General features: G+C 40.3%; 3 protein-coding genes and 1 pseudogene across 4 annotated transcripts; 1 reads left to right on the top strand and 3 right to left on the bottom strand.

Moving 5' to 3' along the window:
* Positions 1-591: 591 nt before the first annotated feature.
* Positions 592-1554, top strand: LOC103333340 (Plant invertase/pectin methylesterase inhibitor superfamily protein). Its single transcript, XM_008236162.3, has one exon. The coding sequence runs from the start codon at positions 761-763 to the stop codon at positions 1370-1372; it is 612 nt and encodes a 203-aa protein (XP_008234384.2). The 5' UTR covers positions 592-760; the 3' UTR covers positions 1373-1554.
* A 415-nt stretch (positions 1555-1969) lies between these two features.
* On the bottom strand, positions 1970-4673 carry LOC103333440 (putative LRR receptor-like serine/threonine-protein kinase At3g47570). The gene is made up of 2 exons (XM_008236267.3): positions 2913-4673; positions 1970-2704 (listed from the first exon to the last, which is right to left on the bottom strand). The coding sequence occupies exons 1-2, from the start codon at positions 4345-4347 to the stop codon at positions 2343-2345; spliced, it is 1797 nt and encodes a 598-aa protein (XP_008234489.3). The 5' UTR covers positions 4348-4673; the 3' UTR covers positions 1970-2342.
* Positions 4674-4807: 134 nt separating this feature from the next.
* LOC148917502 (uncharacterized) lies at positions 4808-5635 on the bottom strand. Its single transcript, XM_089051586.1, has one exon. It carries the CDS (start codon positions 5633-5635, stop codon positions 4808-4810), a length of 828 nt encoding a protein of 275 aa, XP_088907712.1.
* Positions 5636-14855: 9220 nt separating this feature from the next.
* LOC107881178 (putative LRR receptor-like serine/threonine-protein kinase At3g47570 pseudogene) lies at positions 14856-15899 on the bottom strand (annotated as a pseudogene). Its single transcript, XR_016127011.1, has 2 exons — positions 15470-15899; positions 14856-15261 (listed from the first exon to the last, which is right to left on the bottom strand). The product of XR_016127011.1 is annotated as a putative LRR receptor-like serine/threonine-protein kinase At3g47570 pseudogene (transcript).
* Positions 15900-18526: the final 2627 nt, after the last annotated feature.

Here is an 18526-nt window from a genome sequence, read left to right as displayed (position 1 = left end):
AATATAAAATAGTATTTGCCCATTTGGAGCCTTCCACTCCACTCCAATCAATCTCCACTTGATCTTGATTGGCCCTTTGGACTCTTGCATGCATTAAATCCCTTTGGAGTGCTTTTAAGGGGAGAGATTTTTATTGTTATACATGTCGACCAAAAACGCTCAAGTTGCAAAAATACAAGGGATATTTTGGAAAAAGCGAGAGAGAAAAATTTTAAAAGAAGCAAAATGACAAAATTTATTTATTTTTAGATTTCGATTTGCCTTTGATTTGAAAGTTGAGTGCTTTTTTCTTTTTGAAAAGCTTTGCTTTTCCAAGTGAAATTTTTTTTATGTCTAAACCTAAAAAACCTAAAATACAAATACACACAGCAGTCGACTGGCTCACCCATCGACTTTGGGTGCGATTGATTTGATTATGAAGGTTAGATGAGTACGAGAGCAAGGCTCTTTTGTTTCACATTGCTTTTGCTTTTAGACTTGGACCCAAATCGACCAACTTGTTGCAGCAAGTTGAGAAACCAAAGAAACCAACTTATGTTAAAGAGTAGATGTATCTCGGCTTTTGGCCCCCCAAACAAGATTTTTCCATATTCCTTTTGAGGCTGCTAGAATTTTTTATTATTATTATCATCAATATTATTTTATTTTAGGGATTTTGTTGTTTTTTTCGAACTCGGGTTCTATAAATTGGCACACTTACCTCCCTACTCTCATCACTCCCTCCACTGCCTCCAATATTCAGAGACACAAAAATATCAAGATGGAATCTTCTTCATCTTCTACACATTTTGCCACATGTTTTCTCACAGCACTTTCCATTAGTTTCTGCATAATCTCCTCAACCTCAGCAGCCAGAGACCTTGCACCAAAAACCAACACTGAATTCATCAAAACATCTTGCCGTGCAACAACCTACCCTAAACTCTGCCGCACCTCTCTCTCAAGCCATGCAAGCACAATCCAAACAAGTCCTAAGCTCATGGCTGGTGCAGCCCTTAATGTGACACTTTCCTCTGCCAAATCCACCTCTGCCACGATGCTAAAACTCTCCCAAAGCCATGGCTTGAAGCCTAAAGAAGTTGGTGCCATGAGAGACTGCCTCGAAGAGTTAAGTGACTCGGTGGACGAGCTCCAGAGATCTATAGCTGAGATGGGTAACTTCAAAAGCTATGATTTTCAGCTCATGATAAGTGATGTCCAAACTTGGGTTAGTGCTGCTTTGACAGATGAGAACACATGTTCTGAGGGGTTTGGTGGAAATGGGATGAATGGGAATTTGAAGACTGCTGTGAGAGGCCGGATTGTAAATATAGCACAATTGACTAGCAATGCCTTGGCTTTGATCAACCGATACGCCTCTGTTCATGGTTAAATCGATTTACTCTGCTCTGTTAAGATAATTACGAGGAAGATGCTTGCAATTGTTTTATAATTTTGATGTGTGGTTCTTAGATACTCAGATTGTATTACATATATATAGTGTTGTGAGGGTGGTCTTGTTGTAATTGTACATTTTAAATGCTTGATCTACGAATCTATTGGTTTTCAAACTTAGATGGTGTTTGTTGGCCTTTGTATATGTTGTATGGTAGCTCGAATATATAAATTAAACCCAAAAAGTAACTTGTAACCATCTGCCTGCATTTTAGGTGGTTTTAGCCTTTGCATATTTATGTTGTATGCACGAATCGAAAAATGCTACTGTTAGTCACACATAACGTAACAGTTTCTCGGTATCTTATAATGGAAGATATAGATTGAACCCAACAGGTAACTGGTAACTAAGGAGTGAAAGGGAGAGAAGATGGTGTGAAACCAAAAAACTTTTATGAGATGGTGACATGCTGCCTAGTTGTCTAAGAAAAAACTTAGAGAATGTGTATGGTCAAGGTCCCCAACTCTCGGTTGTCTTATTTGCTAGAAAGAGCACATTTTCCATCATGGTGAAAATATAGGGAACAAGAATATCTAATTTGTGCCAAGATGATATCATCAAAAACCTTTGATTGCAAGAAAACAAAATCCCAATAATTTACAAAGATTAGGATCGACATGAAAAAACCACTATTGGCTGCCAATCATAATGTTATTTTCATGAATTGAAATGTGGTCCAAACTAACACAAGTCGGGTTCATCAACTTGGCCAATATGCAGCTCAGCTCTCACATGGTTGCAAGGATTCTGGATTTTCTCATAATTTTATCTACACAAGTAGAATATAATAATAATAATAATAATAATAATATGCTGAACAAACGGCATAAAAAACAGACCAAGCCTTAAGCAGCAGGCGCCACTGATTCTTTCCTTGATATGTAGAGTAGGAAAGTAGGAAAAGTTTCTAACCAAGAAGCATATCCCTGATGGAATGTAATTCAGATGCAACATCACTGATATCCTTTCGGTTAGCGGGGGATTCAACAGAACATGCAATTCCAAGTTTAAATATCAAACTCAAGCACTCCTCCACTCTTTGAGCCTTGATGCTGTATTGTTCGGGAGATTCGATGCTGCCTTCTTGAAGAAGTAAATCTGCAATCCCTGTGACTCGATCGGGAAAAGCTGTCTTCACAAAATTATGAAGGTTCAAGCCATCACTAAACATGTGGTCAGTGGGTCTCCTTCCCGTAAACATCTCTAACAAGAGAATGCCAAAGCTGTAGACATCTCCACTTTTCGACACTTCACTTCCCATACCATACTCTGCAGTTGAAGTATCAGAAGATACTGTCACCACTATTCTAAATAAAATGGCTCTCTTGAATTATGCAACAAAGTAAGAGTAACTGATTATGTGGGTGGAAATGAGGGCATGGAACATGAACTGTCTATGCAAATGATCAATTAATTGTCATTAGAACCAAGTTAAAAGATAAAGAAAGGCAACAGTGAAGCATATGGGAATATTTACCTGGAGCAGCATAACCAACCGATCCCTTTATGCCAATGGAACTTGCTTGATTTGGTGAAGCCTTATCGGCTAATTTTGCAAGGAATCTTGCAAGTCCAAAGTCAGAAACATGTCCAGTCAACTCTGCGTCCAAGAGAACATTGCTTGGCTTGAGATCACAATGGACTATTGGTGTTTCGCAACCGTTATGAAGATAATCAAGTGCACAAGCAATGTCAATGGTGATGTTTAGCCTCTGAAGAAGATTTAAATTCTTGGGTACATCTGTTTCCTCTTTCGTTTCAATAGTCGAATGCAACCACTCTTCTAAGCTCCCGTTGTCCATCAACTCATACACGAGAGCCTTGAAATCATTACCTTGATAATCAACAGTTGAACATGCAGTTATAATCTTGACGAGATTTCGATGCCTGATATTTCTTAACGCCTCACATTCGGCCAAGAAACTCTTAGATGCTCCATGATGTAACATGTTAAACACCTTGATGGCAACAAGATGAACTCCATCAAAATCAAGAACTCCTTTATACACAGACCCAAAACTACCCACACCAATCAAATTAGCTGAAGAGAACCGATTTGTAGCTTTGAGAAGAGTACTATATGACACTTGCAAAACAGAGTTCATTGAAGTGCTCAATGCAGTTTCCCTGTTTTCCTTTCTTGGCGATCGAAGAAACAGAAAATACAACACCACAGCTATTCCTAGAAGAGCAAACCCAACAACTATAGAGATAAGTATTTTCAGGCCACGAGACAATCCGCCTCCCTTGGACTCTTTAGACTTGCACTTGGCCAGTTGGAGATTAGGAACACCGCCGCAGAGCCCGGTGTTTCCAACAATTGAAGTAGCACTTGCATTTTTAAAAACGCCTCCAGTTGGTACTGCTCCCCAAAACTGATTGAAAGATAGGTTCAGATTCTTCAACAAGGTAAAGCTCTCTAAAAATCGTGGAATTTCACCCGAAAAATTGTTACGAGAAATGTCTAAATCTTGAATCCCTTTAACCGAAATCATAGATGAAGGAATGAGCCCCTTGAAGAAGTTACCCTGCAAGTGTAGGACTTCTAGATGTATACAACTACCAAGGCTATTGGGAAGTTCTCCTGATAACAAGTTATCAGAAACATCCAAGGAACCTAGATTGTTCAACTTCCCAACCTCCATGGGAAGGGAACCAGTAAAGTGGTTTTTAGACAAGTCCAAATAGATTGATAAGGAAGGGAGGCCAAGAAGTTGTTGAGGTATTGGGCCACTAAAGTTATTTTGAGAAGCATACAATTCTTGCAGTCCAAGGCATCCCCCTAGCACCCGGATGCTTCCCTGAAGATTATTCCCTTGCATTCCCAGTGCGGTTAACTTGGTTAAGTTTCCAACAGAGGATGGAATGGTTCCTGATAACTGGTTGACTTGAAGATCTATTTCCTCAACCATTGAAAGCTTCCCAAAATCTGTGGGGATGCTACCTGTGAAGGAGTTTTCCCCCAGAGCCAACAATTCCAAGTTGACCAGATTCCCTATCCCAGCTGGTATGCTTCCATGTAGCTTGTTTCTTTGAACAATAAGAACTTCAAGAGTGGTTGAGAGGTTGGCTATTGAAGCGGGTAATGTCCCGCCAAAATTGTTAGAGCTTATTATCAACCTCCATAACCTTGTGGCATTGCACAAGTCTGAGACAAATCTCAAGTCACCCTGTTGACCGCTTCCAAGATGATTAAATTGGATGTTAAAATTCACAAGGTTATGAAGCCTTTCCAAATTTGGAACCTGTCCGGTCAGTTTATTATTTGAAACTTCAAATGCCACTAGACTTGTGGCATTGGATATTGATGAAGGAATTGATCCGGTAAAATGGTTCGTGTGAAATTCAAATGTTTGAAGATTAGGAAGAGTTTTAGCCAAGTCCGAAGGAATAGTCCCTTGAAATTGGTTTATTGCTAGGGCCAAAAATAACGAGAAAAGAGAGGTTATAGAAGGAAGGAGGGATAGTACCTGACAAGTTATTTGAATCCATTGCAAACCGTGTTAATTTTTTCAACTGGCCTAGAGAGGTAGGGATGCTTCCCAACAAGTTATTATAAGTAGCACCGAGTGTCTCGAGAGACGAAAGGTTCCCCAAGGAAGGAGGGATTTCTCCTGTGAAATTATTGGATTGTAAAACAAGTTTTTGAAGCTTTGACAAGGTGCTGATTTCTGAAGGAATCTTACCCACCAACCTGTTATCACCAAAATGGATAAAGATGAGGTTGATGCAATTGGATATTTTGGCAGGAACAGGGCCACTAAGTAAGTTTTGGTCTAGACGTAAAATCTTTAACCTATGCAAATGCCCAATTTCTGAAGGGATTTCATGAGTAAAGCTATTGTTTTGGAGGTATAGTTCCCTTAGGAAGCTCAGATTTCCTATTTGTGGGGATATGGACCCTGCAAAGTTTTGGGACTGTAGGTCTAGCATAGAGACCCTCTGATGCTGTCTAAGACTGCAAGTGACACCGTGCCATAGACAAAAGTGGATGGATTCATTCCAGGAGCTCAGGAGTTGATGAGGATCCTGCTTTATTTGAGCTTTGATGGCTAGCAGTGCCAGCCTATCCGTCTCATTTCCTCCGAGTCCCAATCTGTACCGGTTTGTGGTTATTGGATAGTTCAAATGCATGGAGCTCCAACAACAAATGAACATTGCAGTAAATAGTGAGTGTGCTAAGATCAATTTCACAACCATTTTGATTTGGGTGATGAACAAAGAGAGAGAGAGAGAGAGAGAGAGAGAGAGAAGAAGAAGAAGAAGAAGAAGAAGAAGAAGAAGAAGAATTGGGTTGTGAAATTGCTAAGTTCCATTTGAGACATGGCAAATTAATTTATTAGGACAGGAATGGAAGAAGCTACATCACATCTAGTGGTTGTGGAAAATTAGTAAAATATGAGAAAAAAGTCCCAAGTAAATGATGATCATCACAGTGGACTTGTTTTCCAATTGGTCACAACTGTTGTGGGTAGGAGAAGTTTCTGGGCAGCTAAGACAGCGAAGTGAGTGCTTCACCAGAAGCTGAGTGGAAGTAGAACAGCCCCACTAGGCTGGTACCAATTAAATCAGTGCACTGAAACGTACGTCAAAGTAAATACCTCTAAACAAAACCGCATTAGGCCCGCTCCCTTTCTTGACTTGTGATATTAATATTATCAAAACTTTGATCACCACCTAAAGCTATAAGAAATAAAATCTAGTTACATTGTAGAACCCAACAGGTAACTGGTAACTAAGGAGTGAAAGGGAGAGAAGATGGTGTGAAACCAAAAACTTTTATGAGATGGTGACATGCTACTTACTACTTAGTTGTTTATAAAAAATTGAGGATGGGTGTGGTCAATGCCCCCAACTCTCGGTTGTCATATTTGCTAGAAAGAGCACATTTTCAAACATGGTGAAAAGATAGGGAACAGGAATACCTAAACTGTGCCAAGATGATATCATCAAAAACCTTTGATTGCCAGAAAACAAAATCCCAATAATTTACAAAGATTAGGATCGACATGAAAAAACCACTATTGGCTGCCAATCATAATGTTATTTTCATGAATTGAAATGGGCAGCTCAGCTCTCACATGGTTGCACCTAATCACAAGGGAGTCGTCAACAGAAACTGCAATTCCAAGTTTAAATATCAAACTCAAGCACTTTCACACGTGTGGCACCTAATCACGGGCTATACTACGATTTTTTTTTAAATAAAAAGACGCGTATAGCCGCGCGACTATACTTATTTTGACGAGTGGGCACCCAGGAGTTATGTGGCTTTTTTATTTCTTCATAAATCGTATAGCCGGGCGGCTAGACTCCATTTTAAAAATTTTTAAAAAAGGCTACACTGGTTTTGACACGTTGGCACCTAATCGCTATGGAGCCCTACCTTTTTTTTAATAATAAAAATAGGGCAGCAGGGCTGCTATGCGTGGTTTTTTTTAATATTCTTTTGGAAAAATAGAATAGCCGGCCGGCTATACTTATTTGACACGTGCACAATCGCTAGACGGGTTCCTTTTTTTCAAAAAATAAATCGTATAGCCGGCCGGCTATACTCGGTTTTATTCATGTATCTAACAATAGTATAGCCGTGCGGCGATATGCTTTTGGCACGTGCAACTACGTGCTATGTGGCTTTTTTGCCCTTTTAGTATAGCCGCTCGGCTATACTCTATTTTAAAAGTTTTTTTGGAGAATATAGTATAACCGTACGGCTGTACGATTTAAAAAAAATAAATACTGCAGTCGCACGGCTACACTTGTTTTCACACATAGGCGGCTAAACGCTAGGGAGCCCTCACTTTAAAAAAAAAAAACTGTGCAGCCTTCCGGCTATACTCGGTTTTTTAATGTTTTTTAAAAAATAGTATAGCCGGACGGCTATACCTATTTTGACACGTGGGCACCTAAGAGCTAGACAAGTCCTTTTATTTAAATAAATAGTATAGCCGCGCGGCTATACTTGGTTTTTATTCATGTTTCTCACTATGGCTATACCCAGACATGATCAAAGATCCTATGGTGCAACTAACCATAATCAGCTCAATGATATTCCTCCTAATGTATGTATGGATCTATTTGGCAGTTGATAATCATTTTCCCCCTTCCTTTTTTCCTAATCTAGAAGATGAAATTGCAGGACGTATCTACACCATCTTCTAGAAAACCAAAAGCCAAGAAAAAAGATAGTGATGTCGTTATGTCATCAGTCGGACCAGATCAGACTGCAATTCAAGGTTGTTATTGGGTTTTAGAACTCTCTCTCTCTCTCTCTCTCTCAAGCGTGATCTCACCTTTTTTTTTTTTGGGGTCTGCCTTTAGAATCTCCATGCTAGTAATGATGTTACTGAGTTGCCTTGCAATGTATTGATTGTTTTAAATTTCATCTTATAAAGGTCTTGTTATCTGAATCACTGTTTGTCTGACCCTATGTTTTCCTATTTATCACCAGATTTGGGCAGAAACATTAGGGAGATAAAATAATTATGGACAAAAAAAAAATGTTTATAAGTATAGAGAATGTATTAAGCATCTGAGCATTTGGAGGAGACTGCTTATTATGTATAAATTTCATTAGGTAGTAATGGAGACTGGAGAGAGCAATGGGAACAGTTTTGGGGAGTGATAAATGGTCGAAGTAATAATGGGAATAATCAGGAAAGAGAGGGAGGAAGAAATTTAGAGAAATAGTTTCACTCATTTGGCAGTGGTTATAACACTAGTTTAATTTATAAACTTCTTATATATATGTGGAGTTTTTATTATAATAGGTATTCATGATCACTTTCATTTATTACTTTATCTTCAATATGTCAGTCAAATTGAGATGTGGTTTCATCAATAAATTGTGCACTAGAGTCCATTCATGCAGCTTTAGCAGTAATGGCTCATGACCAGATGAAGAGCTTTTTTGTTTAATTTCCCTGTTAGGGTTTGAAATTGTTGAAAGGTATCGTTACATCAAATGCATTATGACGAATGTGTTCCTTTGAGCAGCATTTCAAGTTGACATTTTGAAGCTTCTTTTGGAATGTTTGTTTTTGAATATGGATGACGTATCCTTTGTTTTGCAATATTAATTGGCTGAATGAATTGGATTGGGTACAGCCGGGCGGTTATACTCATATTAAAAGAGTACAGCCGAACGGTTATACTCCATTTTTTATTTTATTTTTTTCCAATGAGTAGTATAGCCGGGCGGCTATACGGTTCAAATATAAATAGTATGGCCGGGCCTTTATACTCCCCTTTTTTTCCTTGAAATTAATAGTATAGCCGCGCGGCTATACGTTTCAAATATACAAATTAGGTCAGATATCTTCTTCTTCCCAGAGTCGCCTTCTCCTTCCTCTCTCTCTCTCTCTCTCTCTGCGTCTTTCTTCCTAACAAGCAGCAGATCCTGCGCACTTCAACCGCCCTTCGTCCACGCCTCAATGGCAAAACGCCCTCCCAGACCCGCCTAGAGCCGCCTAGACCTTCCTACAGCCGCCTAGGCCGCCTAGAGCCCGCTAGGGCCGCCTAGGTCAGCCTAGAGCTTCCTAGGAGGGTGCCCAGAGGCCGCCTAGCTCCCTGGCGCCTACCCCTGGATGCCACATCCTGGAAGGGTACCTCTTGGTGTACCGCAACTGACATAAGTTAGTTCGAAATTGAAAGATAATGAGCTTTTGGTTGGCGTGGAATTAGGATTACACTGTTTTCACAGTCATGTGGCAGGTCACTAGTGAATCAACCTTCTTAGGCTGATGATCTTGTACTGAAATACTAACTAATAGGGTGCATGCAACCTTAGGCCATTTCACTTGATTTTGTTCCATCTCCTCCATTGAACCTCATCCCTTCCTAACTTTGTGGTTCCATTGTTTCCATCGTAAAGCTATGCATGTTGTACAGGTTTCATCTCTTGTTGTGGTACAAGGATGATCCAAAATCACAGCAGAAGTTCATGTACTATCTTGCTAGACTGAAATCAAAAGAAGTAGTGCTGGATTCTGGGACTGTTTTTTCATTATTGACAAGGGATTCAGTCAAGAAGATTACTTTAGCATTGGGACAACAAACAAATTGTTAAAACATTAATGCACATTTGAGAGAGATTTCTACAAGACAGCAGAATTTTCTAGAATAATATAGAATGAAAAGTCGGTGGTTGTATTCCCTAAACACTAGTTAATGAAGCTAGTAGAAAGCTCTAGTAGAAAACTACAATATATGGCTGAAATTACTTAGACAAAGTCGGTTACTGTGCAAACCGACTTAACTAAGCAAAAAGCCAACTTAGATAGTCGGTTCAGCAACTCTATATATAGCTATAACAGCCCACTAATGTATTCAAGTTAAGAAAGCTGAAAAACCACCAGCTGTCTAAACTCACATCAGTCACCTCTTGTATCCAATCAACTCTAAAGCCTTGTACCCTTCTTATTTCAATCAATAAAATAAGTTTATCTTGTTACTCTTTTAAGAAAGTTTTCTATTCATTATCAAGCTATTGTCCAAAACAATATCAACCATTTTCCTAAGCCTCTCTTCTCCCTAAAACTAACAGTGGTATCAGAGCTTGTTCCGATCAACTTTGGGCGTTGGTTCACTACTCCTTCATCATGTCTACCACTAGCCAAAACTCTGACCCTCTTCCTATTTTCGTGTGGGAAAACTACGACTTCTGGAGTATTAAAATGAAGACCTACTTTATGTCTCAAGATTTATGGGACATAGTTGATAGTGGCTTCAATAATCCAGAAAACCCAACTGTAGAACAGTTGAGGCAACTGAAGAAAGATCAACAAAAAGATGCGAAGGCCTTATATGCCCTGCAACAAGCCTTGCATGATACGATTTTTCCAAGAATCATGGGAGCCACAACTGCAAGGGAAGCATGGAATACCTTAAAGGAGGAATTTCAAGGCAATGCCAAGGTACGTGCAGTTAAACTACAAACTTTGAGAAGAGAGTTTGAAAATATTAAAATGAAGGATTCTGAGACCACACAAGACTATTATGCTAAAATAAAAATAATAATTAATCAATTGAGAGCCTATGGAGAAAATATTAATGACTCAAGAATTGTAGAAAAAATACTTATTAGTCTTCCTGATAAGTATGATCCTCTTGTTACTGCCATTGAACAGACAAAAGATTTAACTAGTCTGTGTGAACTAATTGGCTCTCTTGAAGCTTATGAGAAAAGGCTGAGTAGGCGAAATGAAAATTCAGTTGAAAGCGCCTTTCAGTCAAAACTAAATTTGAGGTCTCAGAAAACTAAAGAAGGGGAAAGGAAAATTGGAGAAAGTTCTAGAAAAGAAAATTATAAATCCAATAAGAATTGGGGAAATAAAAAAGAAATAAAGGGAAGAAAAAACTATCCTCCCTGCGGGGTGTGTAAAAATACAAACCACCTAGAAAAAGATTGTTGGTTCCGTGGCAAGCCCAAATGTCGAAATTGTAAAAAATTTGGGCACATAGAAAAAGACTGTCGATCCAAGAACTATCAAGCCAATTACTCAGAAAAAAGTGAAAAGAATGAGCATGTGTTCTATGCTCATCAAGCCACATCAGAAGGAACCAACAAAAAATGGTATATTGACAGCGGCTGTAGTAATCACATGACTGGAGATGAAAGTATCTTTTCCAACATAGATAAGTCCGTAAAATCACAAGTAAAACTAGGAAATGGAACACTGGTGGAGACAAAAGGAAAAGGTACAATCTCCATCCAAACTAATAAAGGAACTAAATATATAAAAGATGTTCTACTGGTACCTAGCCTGGAGCATAATCTATTAAGTGTTGGACAAATGATTGAAAATGGATACTCTCTGCACTTTTCTAGAGACTCCTGCACAATATTCGATAAAAGAAATAAAAATCATATAATAACAAAAGTAAAGATGGAAAATAGAAATTTTCCTATCCAATGGCAACTTGTAAAAGCCACAGCCATGAAAGCAGAAGTAGAAGATTCATGGTTATGGCATAAAAGATTTGGCCACTTTAATTTTTATGCACTAAAAACTCTTTATCAAAAGAATATGATAAGAGACCTTCCAAACATAAAAGAGATCCATGATGTCTGTGAAGGTTGCCAACTTGGCAAACAACATCGACAAGCATTTCCATCTGGAAAGGCTTGGAGAGCTAAGGCCTTGTTGGAGCTTGTTCACACAGACGTTTGTGGACCCATGAGGATTCCATCTCTTGATAATAATAGGTACTTTATCCTGTTCATAGATGATTATACTAGAATGACGTGGGTTTATTTTCTGCGAGAAAGATCAGAAGTGTTTAATATCTTTAAAAAATTCAAAACCCATGTTGAAAAACAAAGTGGCCACTATATTAAAGCTCTAAGAAGTGATAGAGGAAAAGAATATACCTCTAAAGAATTCAACAAATTTTGTGAAGATGAAGGGGTAGAGCATCAACTAACAGTTGGCTATGCTCCTGAACAAAATGGAGTCTCAGAAAGAAAAAATAGAACTATCATGGAGATGGCAAGATCCATGATATTTGAAAAAGGCTTGCCAAACACATTTTGGGCAGAAGCTGTGTATACAGCAGTATACTTGCTAAATAGATGCCCAACAAAAGCCTTACAAAATAAGACTCCTATTGAGGCTTGGAGCAATATAAAGCCATCAGCAAAGCATCTCAAAGTATTTGGATGCATTTGCTATGTGCACATCCCTAAAGAGAAAAGACACAAGCTAGAAGAAAAATCTGAAGTTGGTATATTTCTGGGATACAGTTCTCAATCTAAAGGCTATCGAATCTACAATCCCAAAACTAAGAAGTTCATGATAAGCCGAGATGTTGAGTTTGATGAATCGGCTTCATGGAACTGGGAGGAAGAAAAAGTTGAAAAGAAAAGTGTAACTATAACACAACCGTGCAGAGAGGAAAATGAAGAAACTGTACGATTCCTCAACCTACAACTCCTCCAGCTATACAACATGAAGGCTCTCCAGAACCAGAACCAAGAACTAGATCACTCCAAGATATATATGAAACTTGCAACTTCATAACTATAGAACCAGAAAGTTTTGAAGTTGCAGTAAAAGAAGAAATTTGGAGGAAAGCTATGGAAGAAGAAATTAAAACAATTGAGAAAAACAAAACATGGGAACTCGTTGATTGCCCAAAAGACAAAGAAATCATTGGGGTTAAATGGGTCTATAAGACCAAATTTAATCCTGATGGATCAATACAAAAGCATAAGGCAAGGCTAGTAGCTAAAGGCTATTCGCAGCAGCCGGGCATAGACTTCAACGAGACTTTTGCACCAGTTGCTAGACTTGATACTATAAGAGCACTGGTAGCATTAGCCGCTCAAAAGAAATGGAAAATTTATCAGCTAGACGTAAAGTCTGCATTTCTAAATGGAGAGCTCGAAGAAGAAATATATGTGGAGCAACCACAAGGATTTATTGAGCAAGGAGGAGAAAATAAAGCACTCAAGCTAAAGAAAGCCTTATACGGACTTAAGCAAGCACCACGAGCATGGAACAGCCGCATCGACAAGTACTTCATCAACGCAGGCTTCAGGAGGAGAAAATGCGAGCCTACTCTCTACACTAAAACTCAAGGTAAGTCTGATATCTTGATTGTCTCTCTATATGTGGACGACCTCATCTGCACTGGAAACAATGAAAATATAATTCAAGAGTTCAAAAAAGATATGATGAAAACATTTGAGATGAGTGACCTTGGGTTGATGCACTATTTTTTGGGCATTGAAATAAACCAAGAAGAAGATGGAATCTTCATATGCCAGAAAAAGTACACTGAGAATCTTTTGAAAAAGTTCAAAATGTACAGGTGCAAGACTGTAGCTACTCCACTTATTACCAATGAGAAATTAAGAAAAGAAGATGGATCAAGTAAAGCTAATGAATCAGTTTATAGAAGTCTTATTGGGAGCTTACTATACTTAACAACAACAAGACCTGACATCATGTACTCGACAAGCTTATTGTCAAGATTTATGCAAAATCCAAGTCAAATACACTATGGAGCAGCAAAGAGAATATTAAGATACTTGCAAGGCACAATTGACTATGGCATATGGTATAAGCCCACTACAAATCCAAGACTATTTGGCTACACAGACAGTGATTGGGCTGGATCAGTAGATGACATGAAAAGCACATCAGGCTATGCATTTACAATTGGATCAGGAATATTTTCATGGTCATCAAAGAAACAAGAGACTGTGGCTCTATCATCAGCAGAAGCCGAGTATGTAGCAGCAGCAAGTTCAGCATGTCAAGCTATTTGGCTCAAAAGAATATTTGAAGACATGGGAGAGTGCCAAACAGAAACTACTGAAATATTTTGCGACAACAAGTCTGCTATAGCAATGGCGAAGAATCCTGTATTCCACAGCAGGACAAAGCATATCGCCATCAAGCATCACTTCTTACAAGAAGTCTCAGCAAACAAAGAGGTTGAACTCAAGTATTGCAAGACAGAAGAGCAAATTGCAGACATTTTTACTAAGGCACTCCCTAGACCAAGATTCGAAATGCTACGTAACATGCTCGGAATTACACAAATGTGCATTAAGGAGGAGTGTTAAACATTAATGCACATTTGAGAGAGATTTCTACAAGACAGCAGAATTTTCTAGAATAATATAGAATGAAAAGTCGGTGGTTGTATTCCCTAAACACTAGTTAATGAAGCTAGTAGAAAGCTCTAGTAGAAAACTACAATATATGGCTGAAATTACTTAGACAAAGTCGGTTACTGTGCAAACCGACTTAACTAAGCAAAAAGCCAACTTAGATAGTCGGTTCAGCAACTCTATATATAGCTATAACAGCCCACTAATGTATTCAAGTTAAGAAAGCTGAAAAACCACCAGCTGTACTCTAAACTCACATCAGTCACCTCTTGTATCCAATCAACTCTAAAGCCTTGTACCCTTCTTATTTCAATCAATAAAATAAGTTTATCTTGTTACTCTTTTAAGAAAGTTTTCTATTCATTATCAAGCTATTGTCGAAAACAATATCAACCATTTTCCTAAGCCTCTCTTCTCCCTAAAACTAACACAAATAAACTCTTTTTCCAGAGGGTTGGATAAGATTCTTCATTTACTTCTGGTTAGTAAGCCTTTTCATTTACTCCCTGATTTATTATATAATAAAATCTCTATTTTGACAATTTAGTTGATTGCAGACAAGTTTAACGGAGAATTCACAAGCCGGGTTCATCAACTTGGCCAATAGGCAGCTCAGCTCTCACATGGTTGCAAGGATTCTGGATTTCCTCATAATTTCATCTACACAAGTAGAATATAATAATAATAATATGCTGAACAAACACAGTGAAATCCCTCACAAGAAACTGTAAGAACAAACAGCAAAAAAAACAGAAGAAAAACCAAAAAAGATGACCAAACCTTAAGCAGCCGGCGCCAATGATTCTTTCCTTGATATGTAGAGTAGGAAAGTAGGAAAAGTTTCTAACCAAGACGCATATCCCTGATGGAATGTAATTCAGATGCAACATCACTCATATCCTTTCGGTTCGCGGGGATTCAACAGAACATGCAATTCCAAGTTTAAATATCAAACTCAAGCACTCCTCCACTATTTGAGCCTTAATGCTGTATTGTTCGGGAGATTCGATGCTGCCTTCTTGAAGAAGTAAATCTGCAATCTCTGTGACTCGATCGGGAAAAGCCGTCTTCACAGAATTATGAAGGTTCAAGCCATCACTAAACATGTGGTCAGTGGGTCTCCTTCCCGTAAACATCTCTAACGAGAGAATGCCAAAGCTGTAGACATCTCCACTTTTCGACACTTCACTTCCCATACCATACTCTGCAGTTGAAGTATCAGAAAATATTGTCACCACAATTCTAAATAAAATGGCTCTCTTGAATTATGCAACAAAGTAAGAGTAACTGATTATGTGAGTGGAAATGAGGGCATGGAACATGAACTGTCGATGCAAATGATCAATTAATTGTAATTAGAACCAAGTTAAAAGATAAAGAAAGGCAACAGTGAAGCATATGGGAATATTTACCTGGAGCAGCATAGCCAACCGATCCCTTTATGCCAATGGAACTTGCTTGATTTGCTGAAGCCTTATCGGCTAATTTTGCAAGGAATCTTGCAAGTCCAAAGTCAGAAACATGTCCAGTCAACTCTGCGTCCAAGAGAACATTGCTTGGCTTGAGATCACAATGGACTATTGGTGTTTCGCAATCGTTATGAAGATGATCAAGTGCACAAGCAATGTCAATGGTGATGTTTAGCCTCTGAAGAAGATTTAAATTCTGGGGTGCATCTGTTTCCTCATTCGTTTCAATAGTCGAATGCAACCACTCTTCTAAGCTCCCACTGTTTTCAGTCATGTGGCAGGTCACTAGTGAATCAACCTTCCTAGTCTGATGATCTTGTACTGAAATACTAACTAATAGGGTGCATGCAACCTTCACTTGATTTTGTTCCATCTCCTGCTTTTAAACATGTTTTTGCTTATGCACTTTTTATCTTCGAAGTTGCTGAATCACTTGCTATATGGAACCTGTTTACACCATAATCAACCGAGCATATCCAGCCTCAAAGCGACTAGCACCAAAGGCACACACGCCTTCTTCCATGCCGAAGGAAGACAAGCTCCCAATTGCCGAAGCTCCCAAATTGCCAAACCTACTCTACAAGACACGTGTCACCACCACAGCGACTTACACAAAGTCCCACATTGGAAATCTACACAAACCTCCCACTTTCACCTCCCTATAAATAGGGAGTAGTATCCATGTGAAAAAGGGACTTCCTCTCTCCACTTAGAAGAGGATTCGGGTCTTAGAGCTAGACCCTAGGGCTGAGGACTCTCTTCTAGATCCCTGGCTTGGGCATCTCACTTGTCATCTTTATATTCGGGTTCAACCCCACATACAAATGTAATCATACACTATTATAATGAGAATACTTCTCCGTGGATGTAGCCCATTCATTAAGGGTGAACCACGTATATCTTGTCTTCTTTACATTTATCGCTTGCCCAAGTATTTACACACATGCTTAAGGTCCTCACCTTCATCCATCATCCATCACACCTTATCACTAAGTTGGACTCAATCTTGGCCTAACCATTTTGAGCATCAACAGTTTGGCGCCGTCTGTGGGAATTGATACAAAAGGCTTATGTCGTTCTCCTCTTCCTCAGTGCCCTTCGGCACCCATATAATCTTCATCATATAACTTGTGCGATGCCTTCAGCACCCAGCCATCAACTGGCGCAAGCGATGCCTTAGGCACCCAGCCATCAACCGGCGATGCTGCTCATGCCTAGCCACATCGCCTTGCGACATGCTAGCTTTGTGTCGCCTCCGGCGCCCCCGTGCCTAGCCACATCGCCTTGCGACATGCTAGCTTTGTGTTACCTTCGCACCCCCGTGCCTAGCCACATCGCCTTGCAACATGCGAGCTTTGTGTTGCCTCCGCACCCTCGTGCCTAGCCACATCGCCTTGCAATATGCGAGCTTTGTGTTGCCTCCGACACCCTCGTGCCTAGCCACATCGCCTTGCAACATGCGAGCTTTGTGTTGCCTCCGGCACCCTCGTGCCTAGCCACATCGCCTTGCAACATGCGAGCTTTGTGTTGCCTCCGGCACCCTCGTGCCTAGCCACATCGCCTTACAACATGCTAGCTTAGCCACATCGCCTTACAACATGCTAGCTTTGTGTTGCCTTCGGTACCTTCGTGCCTAGCCACATTGCCTTGTGACATGCGAGCTTTGTGTTGCCTCCGGCACCCTCGTGCCTAGCCACATCGCCTTGCAACATGTGAGCTTTGTGTTGCCTCCGGCACCCTCGTGCCTAGCCACATCGCCTTGTGACATGCGAGCTTTGTGTTGCCTCCGGCACCCTCGTGCCTAGCCACATCGCCTTGCAACATGCTAGCTTTGTGTTGCCTTCGGTACCCTTGTGCCTAGCCACATTGCCTTGTGACATGCGAGCTTTGTGTTGCCTCCGGCACCCTCGTGCCTAGTCGCATCGCCTTTCAACATGCTAGCTTTGTGTTGCCTTCGGCACCCCCGCGCCTAGCCACATCGTCTTGCGACATGCGAGCTTTGTGTTGCCTTTAGCACCCCCCTTGCCTAGTCACATCGCCTGGCGACATGCTAGCTTTGTGTTGCCTTCGGCACCCCCGTGCCTAGCCACATCGCCTTGCGACATGCTAGCTTTGTGTTACCTTCGGCACCCCCGTGCCTAGCCACATCGTCTTGTGACATGCTAGCTTTGTGTTGCCTTCGGCACCCCCGTGCCTAGCCACATCGCCTGGTGACATGCAAGCTTTGTGTCACCTCCGGCACCCCCGTGCCTAGCCACATCTTGTGTCGCCGTCGACACCCTTGTGCCCAGCCACACCACCCAGCGACATGCAACTCTGTGCCTTCGACAATGCACAAAGGCTGAAAGCCTCACAAACCTTCTCATGATTAGCCCTGGACTTCAAGGGCCATACCAACTCCTTGGTCTTCTCCTCCTCCAAGCTAAGCCAGGGCCCGCCGCAAATTTTGGACCCAAGTCCCTCCTTCCTAAAAACCATCACTTGGTTACCGAACGGCAGGACCCGGGTCATAAGCAATAAGGCCCACAAACTTTTCCAAAGTCAATTGCTCACGCCCAAGGCCCAGCAACTTCACCATTACCAACATGGAAAGGTCCAACCCGTGCACACAAGGCTCAACAAAATCACGGCTCCAAGTCCTAACCCAAGGACACTTGGAAACTTTCTCAGGACACCGAATGAAAGCCTCCCACCACCAACTCCTCTTTGCTTCTGTAATAACATGCAGAACCCATATCATATGGTTTAGAGCAAGAAAAGGATGGGAAAAAGCATATCACCATATGGTGTTGGAAAATATTCAATCCAAGAGTCATCTCTCACGGTCGTCACTTTCAAAAGGATAAGTCTCCTTATATTTTCTATTTTATTAATTTAAGTTCTTTATTGGATTATTGGCAACAATTAAGTCAATAAAAATTCCATTTGCCTCCCAGGCACTGTTCTCAATTATTGTCAACCATTCTTGATTACATGTGGCAACTATAAGTCACAAATTGG

This window comes from Prunus mume, linkage group LG5 (genome assembly GCF_029339155.1).
Source record: "Prunus mume cultivar Tortuosa linkage group LG5, ASM2933915v1, whole genome shotgun sequence".
Lineage (NCBI taxonomy): Eukaryota > Viridiplantae > Streptophyta > Magnoliopsida > Rosales > Rosaceae > Prunus > Prunus mume.
The sequence above is the reverse complement of the archived record's forward strand: the minus strand, read 5'-3'. Positions and strand labels throughout refer to the sequence as shown.

Coding starts and splice junctions, on each gene's coding strand:
- LOC103333340 (XM_008236162.3), top strand. CDS start 761: ATGGAATCTTCTTCATCTTCTACACATTTTGCCACATGTTTTCTCACA.
- LOC103333440 (XM_008236267.3), bottom strand. CDS start 4,347: ATGGTTGAGGAAATAGATCTTCAAGTCAACCAGTTATCAGGAACCATT. Junction 2,705..2,912: donor GGTTGGTTATGCTGCTCCAG/GTAAATATTCCC, acceptor CTTCAACTGCAG/AGTATGGTATGGGAAGTGAA.
- LOC148917502 (XM_089051586.1), bottom strand. CDS start 5,635: ATGGTTGTGAAATTGATCTTAGCACACTCACTATTTACTGCAATGTTC.